The sequence below is a fragment of the Myxocyprinus asiaticus genome, chromosome 48, assembly GCF_019703515.2.
Source record: "Myxocyprinus asiaticus isolate MX2 ecotype Aquarium Trade chromosome 48, UBuf_Myxa_2, whole genome shotgun sequence".
In the NCBI taxonomy this organism is placed as follows: domain Eukaryota; kingdom Metazoa; phylum Chordata; class Actinopteri; order Cypriniformes; family Catostomidae; genus Myxocyprinus; species Myxocyprinus asiaticus.
In genome coordinates, this window is record NC_059391.1 from 15,029,443 (window position 1) to 15,047,395 (window position 17,953).

The 17,953-nt window shown below is 39.5% G+C and overlaps 1 protein-coding gene across 1 annotated transcript in view; it reads left to right on the top strand.

Annotated features, from left to right (window-relative positions):
* wnk1a (WNK lysine deficient protein kinase 1a) overlaps positions 1-17,953 on the top strand; it is a 25,647-nt gene continuing 7,694 nt past the window's right edge. Inside the window, exons 1-13 of the mRNA XM_051692004.1 lie at positions 1-722; positions 1,828-2,937; positions 9,698-9,870; positions 9,966-10,186; positions 11,681-11,838; positions 12,305-12,393; positions 14,271-14,490; positions 14,641-14,941; positions 15,100-15,242; positions 15,492-15,575; positions 15,705-15,845; positions 17,616-17,686; positions 17,777-17,921. Of these exons, the coding sequence (XP_051547964.1) occupies positions 2,212-2,937; positions 9,698-9,870; positions 9,966-10,186; positions 11,681-11,838; positions 12,305-12,393; positions 14,271-14,490; positions 14,641-14,941; positions 15,100-15,242; positions 15,492-15,575; positions 15,705-15,845; positions 17,616-17,686; positions 17,777-17,921 (2,472 nt within the window). The 5' untranslated portion in view covers positions 1-722; positions 1,828-2,211. The remainder of the gene's footprint in view (positions 723-1,827; positions 2,938-9,697; positions 9,871-9,965; positions 10,187-11,680; positions 11,839-12,304; positions 12,394-14,270; positions 14,491-14,640; positions 14,942-15,099; positions 15,243-15,491; positions 15,576-15,704; positions 15,846-17,615; positions 17,687-17,776; positions 17,922-17,953) is intronic.

The window sequence follows — 17,953 nt, forward strand, 5'->3', positions numbered from 1 at the left end:
CAGGGGGGAGTGGACAGACGGAGCTCAGTTTATTGTTGAACAAGAAAACCGGTTTGTTCGTGTAGTTTTGATTTATGCGATGGCGAAAATGTAGATAATCAATATGCAGCTTGCGCACCCTTGAACCCTGCGTGTAAATCGTCTACATTTCTGCGGAATCATTCGCTGTCAACAATAGAGCCACGGATGCGCTCGCGTGCTGCACCCAAAGCCAAGTTTCGTGTCGGTATATATGAATATAGTCTCAATGCTTTTTATCGTTATTTTGCATCCTATAGATGTGAATATATTGACGTCAACTTTAACTGCATCTTTTGCATTAGCAACGTCCTGCCGGGGATGAATGAACAAGGAAGATGAATCGAGGTCAGTTCAAAGGGAATAACAAAGAGAACCTGATCTGCAGTCTCGCGAGCAACCATTAGCGGAAGCGGCACGTTGGTGTGTTTGACATTTGAACTTCGCAGTATCGCTCGAGACGGTTTGAAGTGGAGCCACTGGAAACCAGCCTTTACATATTTGGCGAATTTAGTCGAATATTTACTGGCTAAAAATACAGTTATTTCAGTAAAAATTCAGTTAAGTGAGAGGCTTTGAGTTTACTAGTCGTGTCGTGCCTCTTAAACGTTATTTCAAAAACTCAGCTCGCGCGTTCGGGTAATTACCGGTTAAACCTGGAGCTGGCCACGGATAACTGAGAATGACGACGACTCAACGTTACGGTAAGTTTTCACCTCAAATGTTGCGACAAGAATGTGTTTGGTCATATTAACGTTGTTCGTGACGAATGTTTATTCATTTAGTGTTAGTTAACGTTGATTTGGCTCGTTTTATAGTTTTAAAACGAACACCAGCTCGTTTTACTGTTAATACATTAATAGATACTCTGAATAATCTCTGCTTAACAGTCTAATACAAACGACAGTTTGAGATATCGTGCATATGTATTTCTCGTGAATATTAAAGGCGTGTTTGAAGTGTTGACACATGGCAAGGACGAATCTAATTTACTAATCCTTCAACATATGTTCACTTTACAAGTAAAGGAGGCGGTTTGCATTTTGAATGACTGAACGATTACTTCAAATGGTTTGTTAAATACACAAGAAAGCAGATGTGTACTGTATGTAATTTTTGTCGTTTAAAGCTGTAAATTATTCAAGTTAGTTTGCAAATTTACTGGCAAGATGGGAATGTGCCTTAAGGGTTAAATATGAAGAATCAGTGTGCTGAACGGCTACTTCCTGTATACGTTTCAGTATGACTGATCTTTTTTTTTTAATTATTATAATAATTACAGAAATGTTCCACCTACATCTTGTTTATTTCCTATGTGAGAGTGAACGCGATAATTAAGGCTTATTTGAATTGGTTAATATTTCTCTACTTTGATTAAATGGAAAACTATTTTATGCGTTGCCTTGTGCACGAGCAGCCCTTTAACCCTTTGATACATTAATTATTAAATCACTAAGGGGAGAGTTTACCCTACTGTTTCTTTAAAAAAATAATAATATAGATATATAAAATATTTAGTAAGTTTAATAAATAAAAATGAAATCTTTCATAGTCTCTGTTTTTTCTGTCTTTTTTAAAGAAGAGATTATATAGAAGAGTCATATAGAATTATATGTAAGGATAAAAATTAAAAATCAACATTGGGTGGGGGGTGTAAAATAACACCTGAATGGTTAAAAATTGCTTTTAAATGTCTCACCACTGTAGACATCATGCAACAGATAGTCTAGTTAAGTTTTCCTTGTTGAGTGTAAATGTGTTCATTGTGGCTAGGCATCTTGCTAAAAATTTATTTTGTGTCTTTTTCAGCGAGTGTGAAGCAAGGTTAAGCCTTGTGCCCGGTACGACCCAGCAAGGCCACCCCCTATGTGGATTGAATGCACCCCTCAGTTCCCTACAGGATGGATGAGCTGGATGTGAGGGCTCCTGTTTATTATCGTCATCAACATATTTTGATCTGTGCATGGATACTGCGTTACTTTTATCACAGAGCACTCCCTGTGCTTCACTCCAACACTTTAGTTTGCAAAAGTATTGACTTTATCTGAACTGCTGTTTTGAGAGGAGGGAGTCTTAGTAAATCTCTTCTGGGACTAAAGCAATCTCGTCTCAATATTGTATATTAATACTGCCTTTGGTTGCATGGATAGGATATAAGGTTTGACCCAACTGCTCACTCCACTGGGTGAAGAAATGTCTGAAAATCTCGACAAGATGGTCAAGTTCCTTTCCCCCCCTTCGAAGAATGTCAATGGATCCAGCTCAGACTCGCTGGTGGGCGAGCGTCTAGGTGTCGAGGTCCGGCGTCGTCACCACACCATGGAGCGAGAACTGTTGAAGGCAGAGCACCGGTTCTTCCGTCGTAGTGTCATCAATGACTCTAATGCCACGGCTTTGGAGCTGCCCAGCAAGAATTGTATTCTAGCCACCTCAACAGACTGCCCTGCTCCTGTTTGTGAATATCCTGCCCTAGAAACCAAAGCTGCATCGTCAACCGCACTCCCTGATGCATCGGTAAAGAAGAACATTGATGGAGCAAAAGATGGTGCCAGTGTAGAGATAGCCATAGAGCCAAAGCCAGTGGTGATTGGTAGCGATGGAGAAGCCAGGCAACTTCTTTCCACAGAACAACCATGTTTGGCTGCAGAGCTGAAGTCTGGAGATAATATTGACAAGAAACGAGAGGGTGAGAAAGTAGAAGATGAAGATAAAGAGAAGGCACGAGCAGAGGCAGAGTTGCGGGAAGCAGAGAAGAAAGAGCAAGAGGACATTGAGGAAGTTGAGACGCAGGCAGTCGGGACGTCACCGGATGGACGCTTTTTAAAGTTTGACATTGAAATTGGACGTGGCTCTTTTAAGACAGTCTACAAGGGTCTGGACACAGAAACCACTGTGGAGGTAGCATGGTGTGAGTTGCAGGTAAGCTAAAGTTTCTGTAGTCTTTTGCTGTGGCAACTAAAGCTAGGTGTTTTCCTCCACTGAGTAGGCCTCATCGTCATCAAAAGAATGAATTATAACTTGGCAGTTATGATAACAAAGTGCAACATTTGACCATGTTGGGCCTTTTAGAATGGGAGTGGTAAATCACTATCTGATCTGCTCATACAGACCTAGAGCAAATACTAGCTTTTACATTTAAGCGATACAGCCCTTGCTTGAGGAATTTCCAGTACAACACCTCAAAGCTCTTATGACAGTCTTGTGACTAGCTAGTTTGATTTTAAATTCACTGCCTCACCTACACCTTTCCAAGTGATGTGTTGTCAGCTTGTATTGTTAATCTTTTATTTGGCTCTTTCCTCTTCATAATTGCTTTAGAAATAGGAAGACATTTTTTGTAGTCCTTTTGTCACACCTCTGAAGCGTCCCAATACACACCCCTGACACTTAACCTATCTGGCAATTGGCCAGAATTTTCATAGCTGTATTTCATCATGGGTTTTTGCCCCAGCATTGTAATGCCAATCTTCAAAAGAGAGTCTGTATTTCCTAATTAGGTTAATTAGACCATCAGGTGTGTATTGTAAGATGTGTGACGTGAAATATGCCATGAGAAAGAAGTTTAATTGTAGACAACAGTTGTTTTGATTTTATAGTATTTCAAAATTAAGAAAATCTATTATAAAAATAACAAATATTACATGTTTAAAACTATGATAATCTAAACAAAGAGTGAAATAAACACAAATAATTTCAGTATTTGTTTTTTTTATTACAACTCTCCCATGGTGGCGGCATATCCGCCAAACAATTTTTCCCATTATATGTATACAGATTTTATTTATTTATTTAATTTTTTTATATATAGTGTACTTGTTAAAGTTTTTCACAATTGCTAAGACACATTTATTGAAACCACCCATTTTCTCACAACTTTAAACACAAAACCAAGTCTTCAAACTACATTCACAAAACCCCTGACTCTTCTGGCAAAATTAAGCAATTGCCTCAAAACCATTTCATCTGTGCTCACAATCAAACAATGCTTTCAGATCATACACACAACCAGGCAATATATAAACACTACAGAGCATTCATTAGACACTACATCAGAAAATGGAGACCTTGGCGTCCAGGGCATGAAGTTGCATAATTAAAAAAAAAATGGTATATAGTAAGTGCATTTTGCAATTACTGTCAAATAAAAGTAATCACAATTTACAGTAGTACAGTGAATATACTGTCTGCTGTAAGTACTGCAAATAATACAGTATTGAATGTCTGTATAGTTAGCACTTGTACACTGCAAAAAAAAAAAAAAACAGTAGTCGAACTGCAAAACCACAAAGAACACTCTAAATGAAAAACACATTATAGTACACTCAAATATGTTGTGCAACTGCAAAATCAAAGTCAGTGAGAGATTCATTCTGCCTCAGCATCACGTTTTCACATCATTAGAAACAAGTGTGCAAAATTTCGAGAAGTTGTGTGTAAACGATGACAACTGTGTTGTAGTTGTGTTTTAACTTTTGCCACCCATGTTTACCATTTTGCAACACAAGTGCATCACAGTGCGAAATGTGTTTTAGTGAGTGAGAATGTGTTTAGGGTTTTGAAAAAGAGTGATTGATTCGACAAATGGGTTTAGGCCGAGTTTAGTGTTTTAGCAATTCAGAAAAACTGTAACCAAGTCGACAAAAATGTCAGTGAAGAGCATGCTTTAGGTAAATTTAATGTTCGTAGAAAACAAAACAAAAGTAAAGGTATCGCCTGTGGGCAGTATATTTTTATTGGGCATAATTTCCAATCAAACTGTAATTTTGCCACTGCAAAATGTGTGAAAATTATTTTAAATTGTTAGTATTTAGGATACATAAGATGTTAGCTATGAAATTTAGCCTTAGCAAGACAAAGGAGTCGACCATTATATAAAAGAGAAGAAAAAAAAAGTAATTCCTATCACCGTCATTTCCACCACGGAATTCTATCATACACAATACAGAATCTGAGATGTGCTGGACATGACACTGGTGGACATTTTTATGACTAAGAAACAATGCCAAAAATTACATAAATCTCCTGTGCTGCATGTACAGACATGGTTGGACATTGTAAATAGATAATTTAAAATAATAAGTGTGAAAATTGTTTTAACAGGACTTTATAGAAGCCCAGTGCTAAAAGTGCCTGAAGTTGAAGAAACACCAATATTCAAATAACATTTTGATTGCATGAGTAACATAAGCCTCACTAAACTCTATGGAATAATTACTACTACATATTTTTTACACATTGAATAATGAATACATTTTTAAAATCATTACAGTTTTATTGTTTTATGATATGATAAAAGCTTGAGTTGTCACTGTGAGGTCCATAGCCACGGTGTGCTCGCAGAGAGATCAAGGTGACGCTGGCAAGCTATATGGCAACAGCACTGCTGTCGGAAAAACACTGTCTCATAGTTGTGTGACCCACTTCTAACAAGTCTCTGTTTGCATGCAGAAACATCCTTTGTTTCATTTATATCATGAAGAAGCAAAGAGAGGAAGGCAGCCAAAACTGCTTTTTATACATTTATGTGCTGCATAAAAGTGCAATTTCAAACGTGGGTCTAGTTCAAGCACCAAAGTGTTTATAATCTGCATGAAGTGTGGTGAGCTGGTCTACCAAGACTTGACTCTGCCTAATTCCTCCTTTCACCACCCACTGCTGCCTCTTCTTATGCCGAGATATGACTAGGCAGCAACACATGAGCTGTTCTTCTCCTGCACATGCCCCTTAGGCCTAGCCAGCTCATACACCGTGTTGAAACAAAAGCCTCTTGCACTAATTTTCTCTTCGCTCTTTAGCTTTCAGCCTCTGTCTCTTTCTTTATATCACCTTCTCTTGCACTTTCTCCCATTTCATTTCTCACTGTTTCTATTAATCTCTCGGGCTGTCTTGTGCTTTAGGGTTGTATTTGTTCCAAGTTGCAATTTCACACTGCTGTAGAAGAGGGAAGGGCCTGCATGTCTTCCCTAGAATGCCATCTGTCTTCAGTGCTTATGTGAAACACTGGGTATTCCCCTCCCACATTACTCTCGTTTTTCAGATGGCAAACATATCTGAACAATATGTAGGTCACCACATGAGAAAATGAGAGGCACTCAGATAGGTCTCAGTTCTCTCTTCTTTTCTTTTTTTCCTTTTTTTTTATTTTTTTATTTTATTTTTAAGTTCTCCTCTGTGTATTTACTTTGTCTTCCAACTAGAAATACTGCATTTAATACTCCAGTGAAAATATTTAGCCAGATAATAAAGTCTTCTATGGGTGACATACCACTAGCTTTCCAACAACTGATTGAGTTTCACCCCGGCTGCCCTGCGTTTGCCTTTTGCCCTACATCTGAACCCTTTTACTGGACCCCTGTAAATCCATTGAGCACTCTGCATTAATGTTAAAGGCCAATTAAAAATATAATTATTTACACATTGTACCTTTTAAATTTCTTGTAATTAGATTTGTGTCCTTAAAAGGTACCTTTTCATTGCATCTGAAAAACGCTTGACCGGAAGTCATTAACTTCCAGTGGAGCATCACATGGGCCACGTGGAGATCTGACCATCTGCGGACACAGAAATTTTGGTTCCAGTTTGAGCTTAGGATGCGTTGAAATATTTCAGTTTGTGCAACTTGCTCATATGTGACCGGATGTGATGTATTCCATTTAAAACTAGTTGCGCGAAGTAAGAAATGTCAAAGTTTTTTGTCCTGAATGCCTTTTCTTCTAAGAGCCTGCTTTTTTGGCAGATTAGATGGTTATGAATGAATAATAATTTAAGTTGCAAATAGACCACAAAAGGCTTTTGTAAATAAATTTGTGATTAATTGTGTACATGTCATTTATTTCTGCACATACAAAAGCTTCATAAATCATATTTGAATTTGTACCCCCATTTGCAAATTAGTATAGTAATAATAATAGTTATTAGTTTTATTGTCATTGTTTATAAAATACAGTTATAATAATTATAACAATAAAAAGTTAGTGAATATTAATCATGAATTTAATGTAATTCCTCCATTTACACAACAAAATCACAGTAATGTCATTACAAACTCAAATTGTACTAACTTCAAAGCTTTGTTTTAATTTGATCTTTCTGTTTGTTTCGAGCTGCTTGGCTTTGTGATTTGCGAGTGCCTTGTCCCTTGCAACGAATGCTATTCATTGCAAGCAAATTGAAAGTTCATCCTGACTGTCATTAAGAACTGTGCACTCTGTCCCAACCTGTTAACTACATTGTCAGCCCAAGATAAATATTCAAAATACACGATACAAGTTCTAAGGGCATAATTGTAACTTAAAACCAAACTATTTTTACTTCAAACCAAACTAGTGTAATTCCAGGTAAAGTGCATATCAGATCCTCTCTTTCGATTTACTGAAGCAGTTAATCCTAATTCCTTATCTCCTATCTGACTTGGTATGTGCCCTCACACATGAGCAGGATTCATAACAGAAGCTTTATCCACATACTGGAGGTTATTGTGTGGGCTGCCCCTCTTCTGGGGTAATGCTCCCACGCTTTACTGGGCTAGTCTTACAAAGGCACAGAGTGCAACACTTATTTGGAATAGACATTTGGAAATGTTCTTTCAAAGAAGAAGGGAGAGAAAGTAGGTCTGTCATAGGGTGGGGTGCAAAGCCGAGACCCCTTTCCTCTCCCCCACACCCCCCTCTCCCCACATCAGTCGCCATTTGGAATGGTTTTGGAAAGGCTTCACCCCTTTAAGGCATTGTGTTAAATACTGCTAAATGTGTTACTTGTACACATGTGGCCGGTTGTGGAAGTTGTAACACTAACTTGGATGAATTGCCACCACACTGGGCTAGGCAAAGGCAAATTCACAGCTAAATGTTTCCCATTCCAGAAATGGCAGCTGACCGCATCAAATGTAGGTCAACTAAAAATCGGCAATTGAACTGAGTGCATTGTTGTAACTGCAGTCAGACCATCTGCAGATCTATCTACTTCCTGGATAGATTTTGGTCTTCTATGATAGCACATTATGTTTTTGCAGCAGTATTTCCCCCTCTGTGAAACCACAGACATCATTCAACACAGCAGAATCTTTTTCTTTCATCTTTCTTTTTAGTTTTCATTAAAGGAAGTACTTGTTTTTGTTGGCTTCTCTAACAGCCAGAGGTGTTAGACTTGCTCCCTGCTTAAAGTGCTTATGAATATATATTTATTTTAATGTAATGTGAATACAAATTTGGTAAAGGCACTGCAGCATACAGTCCACGATTGTGTGCATTGTTTACGCACACACCTGGTGTTGACTGTCCTAAAAAGTATCACAAAGCAGTCATATTGCGCATGTGCCGAACGCGTCTGTACAGGGCAGCAGTCAAAAGAGTAAACTTTGTAAGGCTGATAGCTCAACTGTGTGCGAGATGGAACAGCATGCGGATAAACGAACTAAACCTTAGCCTTAACACTCCCCCAATACGCAATTCTGCTAGTCCTGCCCCAAAGTGACACCATTGGTTGAGAAAATATCGGGCTGCTCAAACAGTGCAAGGTTTTGATAATGCCACTCGTTACTTTTTTTTAGGTGACTCATCCTAAAACGATATCTTGTAGTCGTGTTTGTATATTAAGCTGGGATAAGAGGAAGTATTTTAATATAAAAATATTTACACACTTTACCTTTAAAGGGTCACAAACTCCCTGTTTCAGCACAGTTGAGCTCTTTCTACATTTTTAAAAGATGCACCCAAAGTGGGCATGATCTGCAGTGGAGTGGGGGAGAAGGGGGAGTGAACAAAACAACTGTTTGATCCAGTCACTCTGCTTTATTTAAAAAATGCAGTTAACAGCATCAAAGATTCTCACAATTGCTGGTAACAGAATACACAAAGCATTCACTGTTTTGTAAGCTTACAATACATTACACAGAATCACACTGGTCATTTTATGTCTGTAATTTAATATGCAAATAAATGCCTAGTCGTACTCCATATTGAAAATCACGTTAAGGATGGATGGATGGATGGATAGCATTCGTTTCTGGGACAATCATTGTAAACCACGTCTCAAACGAGTCTCAGTCAGAGACAGTCCACCTCACCGCATATCTCAAAACACTCACGTTAGGGGGCCTGGGTAGCTCAGTGGTAAAAGACACTGGCTACCACCCCTGGAGTTCGCTAGTTCGAATCCCAGGGTGTGCTGTGTAACTCCAGCCAGGTCTCCTAAGCAACCAAATTGGCCCGGTTGCTAGGGAGGGTAGAGTCACATGGGATAACCTCCTTGTGGTCGCTATAATGTGGTTCATTCTCGGTGGGGCGCTTGGTGAGTTGAGCATGGATGCCACAGTGGATGGTGTGACGCCTCCATATGCGCTATGTCTCCGTGGCGATGTGCTCAACAAGCCAAGTGATAAGATTCGTGGGTTGACGGTCTCGGACGCGGAGGCAACTGAGATTCATCCTCCGCCACCCGGATTGAGGCGAATCACTACGCGACCACGAGGACTTAAAAGCGCATTGGGAATTGGGCATTCCAAATTGGGTAAAAAAAACACAACAAAAAAAATCACCCACATTAATAAATGTGTGCTGTGCGAACATTTAAAAGGTGTTGCCTTTGACCGAAAGACTGTCCTATCAGATTTGTCAGTTTCACTTTTTTAACGAGACAGACGAAGCAAAATATAAAACTTTCTCTTTTTTTTTTTTTTCAGGATCGCAAGTTGTCGAAGTCAGAACGCCAGCGTTTTAAAGAGGAAGCCGGAATGCTGAAGGGTCTTCAACATCCCAACATAGTCCGCTTCTATGACTCCTGGGAGTCTTCAATGAAAGGGAGGAAGTGTATTGTCCTGGTGACTGAACTCATGACATCTGGGACTCTCAAGACGTAAGTGCTGTTATTTGTTCCTGTTTGATTTTTTTCACTATGTTTGTCATTGACCTTGCCTTCTATGATTGACTTGTTCCTTGTGCTTGCTGTAGGTATCTGAAAAGGTTTAAGGAGATGAAGATCAAAGTGCTGCGCAGTTGGTGCCGGCAAATCCTGAAGGGTTTGCACTTCCTCCATACCAGGTCGCCTCCCATCATCCACCGGGACCTCAAGTGTGACAACATTTTTATCACTGGCCCTACCGGATCAGTCAAGATTGGAGACTTGGGCCTGGCTACGCTAAAGAGGGCCTCCTTTGCCAAGAGTGTCATAGGTACGGCTAAGTATTTGCAACTATGTAGCCGCCTCAAGTCGAAATCCATTTGAATTGTCTGACTGTGTTCAGATTTATGGTTGGGGGGAAAGCAAATCCTTCATTCCATGTTTCTTTTTCTTCTCTTGCTTCTTTTCAAAGTGTGTTTTAATACAAATGTGGTGAGAAAGCAGACCACAGCGTTTCCCTGACCACTTAAACCACAGCAAACTAGGGCTCCTGTTTTACGGAAGTTCTCTTGTCTCTTGACACCCTCCTTTAGTTCAAACTTAGTTTTGTTCTTTCTTCTGTCGTCATTGCGTAACGCCACAATTTCAGGTACCCACAGAAAGAGTAAGTAGCTCTGGATCTGTTACGATTGTTGGTGTATTGTGACCCGTCTGCCGGGAAACCTGATCTGATCATGGGATAACAGTAGAGCTAGAGCTGAGCCCTGGGCTGGCAGGTACAGTGAGTGATCATTGCTCTGGTTTGGAAATTTGTGGTCTGTTTCTTCGGTGAACCATGATTTAATGATGATAAAGCTAATGAACTTGTTCATTTTTCCCCCCACAAGGAAATGCATTTTCTTTTCAGTGTGTCAGTTTCTGGAGCTCAAAGCCTTAAACTCTCTGCTCATCTCCCTTATACTTTTAGCTTTGAGGTCTTTGTTTTCTTTTTTTGTTGTTTTGGAAGCCTTAGGCTCTAACTTCAGGTCTCCCCTTATCCTACTTTAAGGATTATTTAGTGTACTGCAGTACAGACAGTAAGTATGCAAAAATTAGCCTGGTAAGTCCATCAGTATTATGTGACACATTTCAGTCCAAATCCATTATATATATGGGAAGTTTGTCTGTGTGAGACCTTTGTCAATGGGTAACTTTATTACTAGTTCATCTGGTGCACAGAACATCACTTTTCATTAAGCTATGGAATGCAGTTATTCACCCTTAACATTTTCTCAAGTTCACCCAAAGGTAGGTGTAAAGAAAGGTCTATTTTTTCCATAGCTAGTGGTTTGGTTTGTCATTGTGGTAAAAAGCTTCAGACCCCCTGACCATGGGCTCGTTTTAAATTTCTCAAAGATGTTTCCTGTATTGGCTAACATCTTAGCTTTTATTTCAGTGTGTTTGAATAGATGAAATGCTTAACATACCCTATTAAGTTCAGTCAACCTAGAGTCATTTGGTCAGTCCGGGCCTTGGAGTGGTTTCTGTGCACCAGTTTCATTCTTGCCACATGTAATCCTGCCCTTTAAGGTCTTACATGGAGAAACTTGGGCTTCTTATCATTGTTGTCTAACTGAGGGCAGTTTCCCCTTCTTTTTTTTTTATTTTTTTATTTTATTTTTATTTTTTTTTACTTTCTATCCCCTTTTTGCTCTCCTTCCCCCTTCCTCTCTCTTTTCTCGCAGGTTTTGCCCGAGTGGTCTTCAGCATCATCTTCCTCTATCCTCTTCACAGAGAGGGTGTAATAGGGTACTGAGAGAGTTCTGAACCATTCTTTTAATTTAAGGTACCCCAGAGTTCATGGCGCCTGAGATGTATGAGGAGAAGTATGACGAGTCGGTCGATGTGTATGCCTTTGGGATGTGTATGCTGGAGATGGCTACTTCTGAGTACCCTTACTCCGAGTGTCAGAATGCAGCTCAGATCTATCGCAGAGTTACCAGTGTAAGTCCACACCCCACTGCCGGAGGGAGAGAGCCCCCATGCACTCATCCTCCACCTTGTTTGCTGCTATTTAGTTTATTTTATTTTATTTATTTTTTTGCCCTCTTTGGGGGTTTTCTTTCTGCTTTTTCTCACACAGTGGTAAGTTGGTTTTCTCCCTTTACCAGTAAATGTTATGGCCTCTCATGAAAGTACCAATACGATATGATCATATATATATATATATATATATATATATATATGATTTATAATCACTGAGTTCCAAAAAACAAAAGGACACAGGACACATACATAATGGTATCAGACAGTAATGGATCCTAAATTAAAAAAAAAATTAAAAAAAGTGTGAATGGTTTGAAATTGAGAGCTGAATAAAACTTGGAAATAGCCAGCCCCAAGTCAAAGTAATTTCCATCCTCTGCGTTCTCTGTATAATTTGATTGTTTCCTATGTCCCTTGTTTACAGGGGGTGAAGCCTGGCAGTTTCGACAAGGTGGCTATTCCTGAAGTGAAGGAGATCATTGAGGGCTGTATACGTCAGAATAAAGATGAGAGGTGAGCTGACATTCAGCTAAACAATAGACCTTCGAATAGCTCCATATTTGGTCTGATGCAAACGAAAATGAGACTGTGAGAGAGTGTTCAAATGTCTTGGGCCTTTTCACACCAAAAGCGAACGTTCGACATGATTAACGTTGTTTTATGGGAACAATGGATTCCTAACAAGCCCTTCACACCTGGAACGAACGTTCATGCGACAAAACATAGCTTTTTTTTTTTTTAATTTTTTACGGAAAGTGTGTCGAAATTTTTTTTTTCTTAGCCTGCCGAAGAAACGACCCGACCAATAAAATTTGAGCTGTGAATCACGTGTCAGCAGCAGCTGCAGTTCCCAAAACCAGCAGAACAGTTGGCGCAAAAGCACAGAAAGCTGTTTTGACCACCGACGTTAAACGCTGAAGCAGTGAGGACATGCATTTAATTTGCATCAAATGCCTTAAAAACAGAAACTGTTTTTTCTCCTATGGGTTCTCTTAACATGTATATGATATTGCTGCATCACTGCCTTGCATCCCCTTTAAAAAGCTCTCTGATCTTACATGGATTGTTTTCATAAATTTCTGTATTTTTTCCTTTGCATTTAATCTTACATGAGTTCTCTTATATCTCTAAAATATAGCAGAATATTTGCCTTTGTATCACCTTTTTTAATAAACAACTGAACGGATCTTAAGTGTTTTTATAAGCCAAATATTAATAAAATGAATGCTGTGACTTGCAGTGCACTGTATGCCTTTGTATCAAAATGCCTTTGTATACCATAAATGTGGAATTGTCTCCTCAAAATCGTTATTTCTGCAATTGCAATTGTTAATAGTCATTAACAGCTGTCATTGGCAAGTATTAGTATCTAATAATAGGTCAGAGTCTGACCATCAGACTGAAGATGGTTTGGGTGAGGTGTTGTATTTATTGCATTGTATAGACTCTTTGCCCATTTAAATGCAGTCACATTTAATTAGTAACATGTTTTGAGCAAATTGATATACACATGCAGTAAGATACAGTCAGTAGTTCAAATTGACAGCATCTGTTGCAACAATCATTATTTGTGTGTAAAGCAGTGAATAAAAATGACTTAAAATAAATGCGTGGCTGTGGCATATAATCACTCATTTCATATGATAACGTTTTAACCATTAATATGATTTTTTTTTACACTCGATTCTTTCTAATCACCCCTCAGACTTTGTACACATGATAATACAGTCAGTCAGCTTGTCCAGCAGGTGAACTGAAATAGTTTGTGATGTGTCTCGAATGTTTTCTTTCTCATTGAGCAACTCAACAACAAACTCCTCATCACTTCTGCACCTTGTAGAGAAATCAGCTTTCTTTTTCGATCTGCTTGTCAAGTACCTCTTCTTCTCATGGACCGTCATAGGCGGAGGGCAGACCAGCTCAAAGGTGCGCAGAGCCACCTTCCGTACCGGGGTAAAATTGCTTGTTGATTAGAGCCACCTATTGTAAAGGCATTAATGTGCTAGCAGCTGTCATTCGCTTCGCTCTCTATGGGAAAGGGCCATTCGCCGGCGATTCACCTCTCTTTATCGTGTCGCGTTTGGTCTGAAAAGGCCTTTAAAGTATTAAGTTACATCTAATTTTCCAAACTCCTAATTTTTGGTAAGATGCATTTTCAATGTTTCGTCCACTGAAGAATCAACACCTGGGTACACAACAGTATGACCATATTGAAGGGACTGTACTTCTATCCCTCAGCCTTGTTTTTCATTTGCTTCAAATTAAATATCGAATTTTGGACTACAGTTTATGTTGATACCACACAATTAACTGTTTGTTATTTGATCCAAAAATCATAAGTTCAGTAAACATAGTTTGCTGAACTAGTTTTTCTCCATTTTCCTTTAAAGGTATTGCATCAAAGACCTCCTGAGCCATGCCTTTTTCCAGGAGGAGACTGGGGTTCGTGTAGAATTGGCAGAGGAGGATGATGGAGAGCTGGTGGCCATAAAGCTGTTGCTGCGCATTGAAGATGTAAAGAAGCTTAAAGGAAAATACAAGGAAAATGAAGCCATTGAGTTTTCCTTTGACTTGAGCAAAGATATCCCAGATGATGTTGCCCAAGAAATGGTAAAGCAGCATTGATTTCTGTTCTTTTTGTATGGTTAAACATTTTTAATATTCAGTTGGTTAACCTGTGGCCTTCCATGTGATTACCCATGTAATTAATATTGGCTAGTTGTCCTTCAGCCTTCATTAGAAGTTATCTTTGTTCTCTAGGTTGATTCAGGCTATGTTTGCGAGGGTGATCATAAAACCATCGCAAAGGCCATAAAGGACAGAGTGTCCCTGATTTGCCGTAAAAGAGAGCAGAGAAAACTGGTAAGAGAGGAACAGGAAAAGAGAAAGATGGAGCAGGAGAGGGGACTCCAGGCTCAGAGTGAAACCCCACTGCCTGGACCGCTTGCTCACGCAACTGCCGTGCCCCCTGGTCCCACTCTGGCTCCAGTCATCATGGAGTCTGAGGAATCGGAGGCTGATCAGCACCAGCAGCTGCAACAGCCTGGAGCCTCTGTTTCCAGTTAGTGTCTCAAAACTATTGTGGCTTTGCCTCTATTTTCTGCTCTATGTGGGCAGTATTTTTAGAACTTTGTAAATAATGTGTCATGCTTTTGTATAGAAATTCCCTCTGAAAAGCAACTTGTGCCTAGATTGACACAGCTTCTTATTGTCTCACAGCTGGGGGTTTTGTGGACCCTCAAGGTTCAGGGATTGTCCCTGAGTCTCAGCCTGTTCAGGCAGGCGTGTCTTTCAGCTCTGTACAACCTGAGCCGCATCCACAGCTGCCTCCACAGCACACCTTGACCCATCCACAAAGCATGGTGAGCCATTTTCTCTGCATTTTGTTACTTTAACCTGCATGCAGATGATCCATTTTCACTTTAAACAAGAAAAAAAGTGGCTTATTTCCAATATCAAGTGAGTTGCCTCGCTGTCTACTGTTTACAAATGTAGCAACCTCCTAATGCAGTATCATAACCAAAATGGAACCTCTGAAGAACTGAAGACTAAGATTGTTTTCTTTGCTTTCCTCTCTTACCTGCTAAATGTTTCCTTCTCATCGGTCACAGCCCCAAGCACAGGTCCCTCTGCAGGCCAGCAGTACTTTGACAGTGGGCCCCATCCCCCAGACCGGAGCTGTGGCCCCATCACAGGTACCCTTCACATGATCCATAACATAGTTGAAAAGGAACACCATGAACCTGGTTATGTTTACATTGTATGTCAGACATAAACCAGAGTTACATAAGCACTTTTAACAAATATATGAACTCTCCTTTCAGGTGATGGGCCAGCCATCCTCTCTGCCCCCTGCTGTTCAGCCTACCGTCCCCCTGCAGTACCATCAGCCACCTCAGGATGACAGCATTCCCACTCAGACCATCATTCCACCTCAAACACTGCAAGGGCCACATGTCTTGCAGGTGCAGTATCATTAGTGCCATCTGGTGGCTGATCTCACTGACCAGATATTTATATACCTTCATTGAGCACCTGCATGTTGCGTGATGACGGTTCTGTACTTTCCACATCCTGTGGCATTTTCTTTTTCCCATTTTGTTTGATTCTTGCAGTCTTCATATTTGTTTTCTTTTGTTAGTATGCACACTAATGTCACTGTTCTTTACTTCTCCGTCTCTCTTGCATGCTGGCTGCTCTTACATGCACATCAGATATGGGCATGCCAACTCAGCCCGCCTATTTTTTCACCACCTCCAAATGCTGAACAGCTCTATTTTCTATATCAGGCCTGTCAGGTACTAGCTGTGCCTAAGACTGTGGTGTGTGATTAAGTTGGCGACTGATATGGGTTTTGTAGGGAGCAGAGTGGTAATTGGGTGGTGTGGTGCCAATAAATAAATATACATGTAGTTTAATGATGGCAAATGTGAAGTACACAAAATTGCTGAAATTAGTATTAGTATTCTCTCAAAATTCACTTGAATGTGTATTGTAATCATACAAGGATATTAGATCTTGGAACTGACACAATGGGGAGCTACAACTTCTGTTAAGCAGCCAAGTGGGCAGTGTTTTCAGCCGATGCTGATAATGTCAATAAGCCCAAATATCGGCAGATATATCATAATACACATATCAGCCATTGGCCACCCTCATTTCTAGATACTGACATCAGTGATTGGAAAACTCATATCGGTCAACCACTAGTCTGAATCCTGAATCTCCTCAAGTATTGTTTCTGTGTACCTAACTTCATAGTCACCACAAACCAAAGCAAGTCCCAGTAGTTTGTTTGGACAAAGGCCATGTCTTCCTAGTGAACATATATGTATTGTGGGAGCAGGGTTGGGGAGTAACTAAATACATGTTACGGGATTCTGTATTTAAAATACAAAATATAAGTAACTGCATTCCACTACAGTTACAATTTAAATCATTGGTAATTAGAATACAGTTACATTCAAAAAGTATTTTGATTAGTGAAGAGATTACTTTGCATTTTATTGTCATTTGTTTCATTTAATATTTAGTCCTTTCAGATGGAAAACATTTATACATATAAATGATGCGATTCAAAGTGCATTTGAACAGCGGTGAAACACTTTCTTATGATGTGTTACATTCATATGAGCAGACAGAGAAGTAAGTTTGAAATAAGTTTGGAGCAGAAGAAATAGAAATAAACCTTGTGTAAATTGTCAGCTTTACGCTAAGCTAATATGCTATTTCTAGCCATTTTACATGCACGTTACCAGGCACGATCATATTTTTTTATCAAGAAAATTCACGTTGGATCATAATTTTTTTTTCTTATATTTTTTTTTTGATATTAGGGAAAAAATCTTATTCTTGATGATAATTTTTGTATTGTTTTCCTTAAAACAAGATCAGTTTGATTAATCTTGTTTTAGGAACAACACTGCATAAGATATTTAAGTTTTTCAGAGAAAGTATTTTTAACGTGTATTTTGTCTTACTGTACTGGCAGAGTTTTTATAGTCAAAACAAGTGAAAAAATTGACCAGTGCTGAAGAAGTAATCCAAAGTATTTAGAATACGTTACTGACCTTGAGTAATCTAACGGAATACATTACAAATTACATTTTACAGCATGTATTCTGTAATCTGTAGTGGAATACATTTCAAAAGTAACCCCCCCAACCCTGTGTGGGAGTTTGTGATTGTAAGTTGCTCAGACTCTGGTCAAATTTCTATTATCGATTCTCTGACAGGCACCTCTGAGCATATCTCAACTGCAGCCCCCAGAGCAGACACAACCTCTGGTTCCAACCTCCACAGAGAGGTATTGTTTTATTATTTATGTGTATTTATATTAACCTTCCAGTATCAACAGGAGGTTGACTAACAGATGATATTTTGTGTTTGCCCTCAGTGGTCACTCAGATGCTGTGTCTGGTCTGAGTGATGGGAACGAGGGCAGGCACGAGGGGCGTTCCATGAAACGACCCCAACAGCGTTCTGTGCGCAGCTGTTCACGCCACGAAAAGATGGTCAAGGCCAAGCTCATGGTACTCAATGTAAGAGTTACCTTTAAGGCAAATTTCATAAA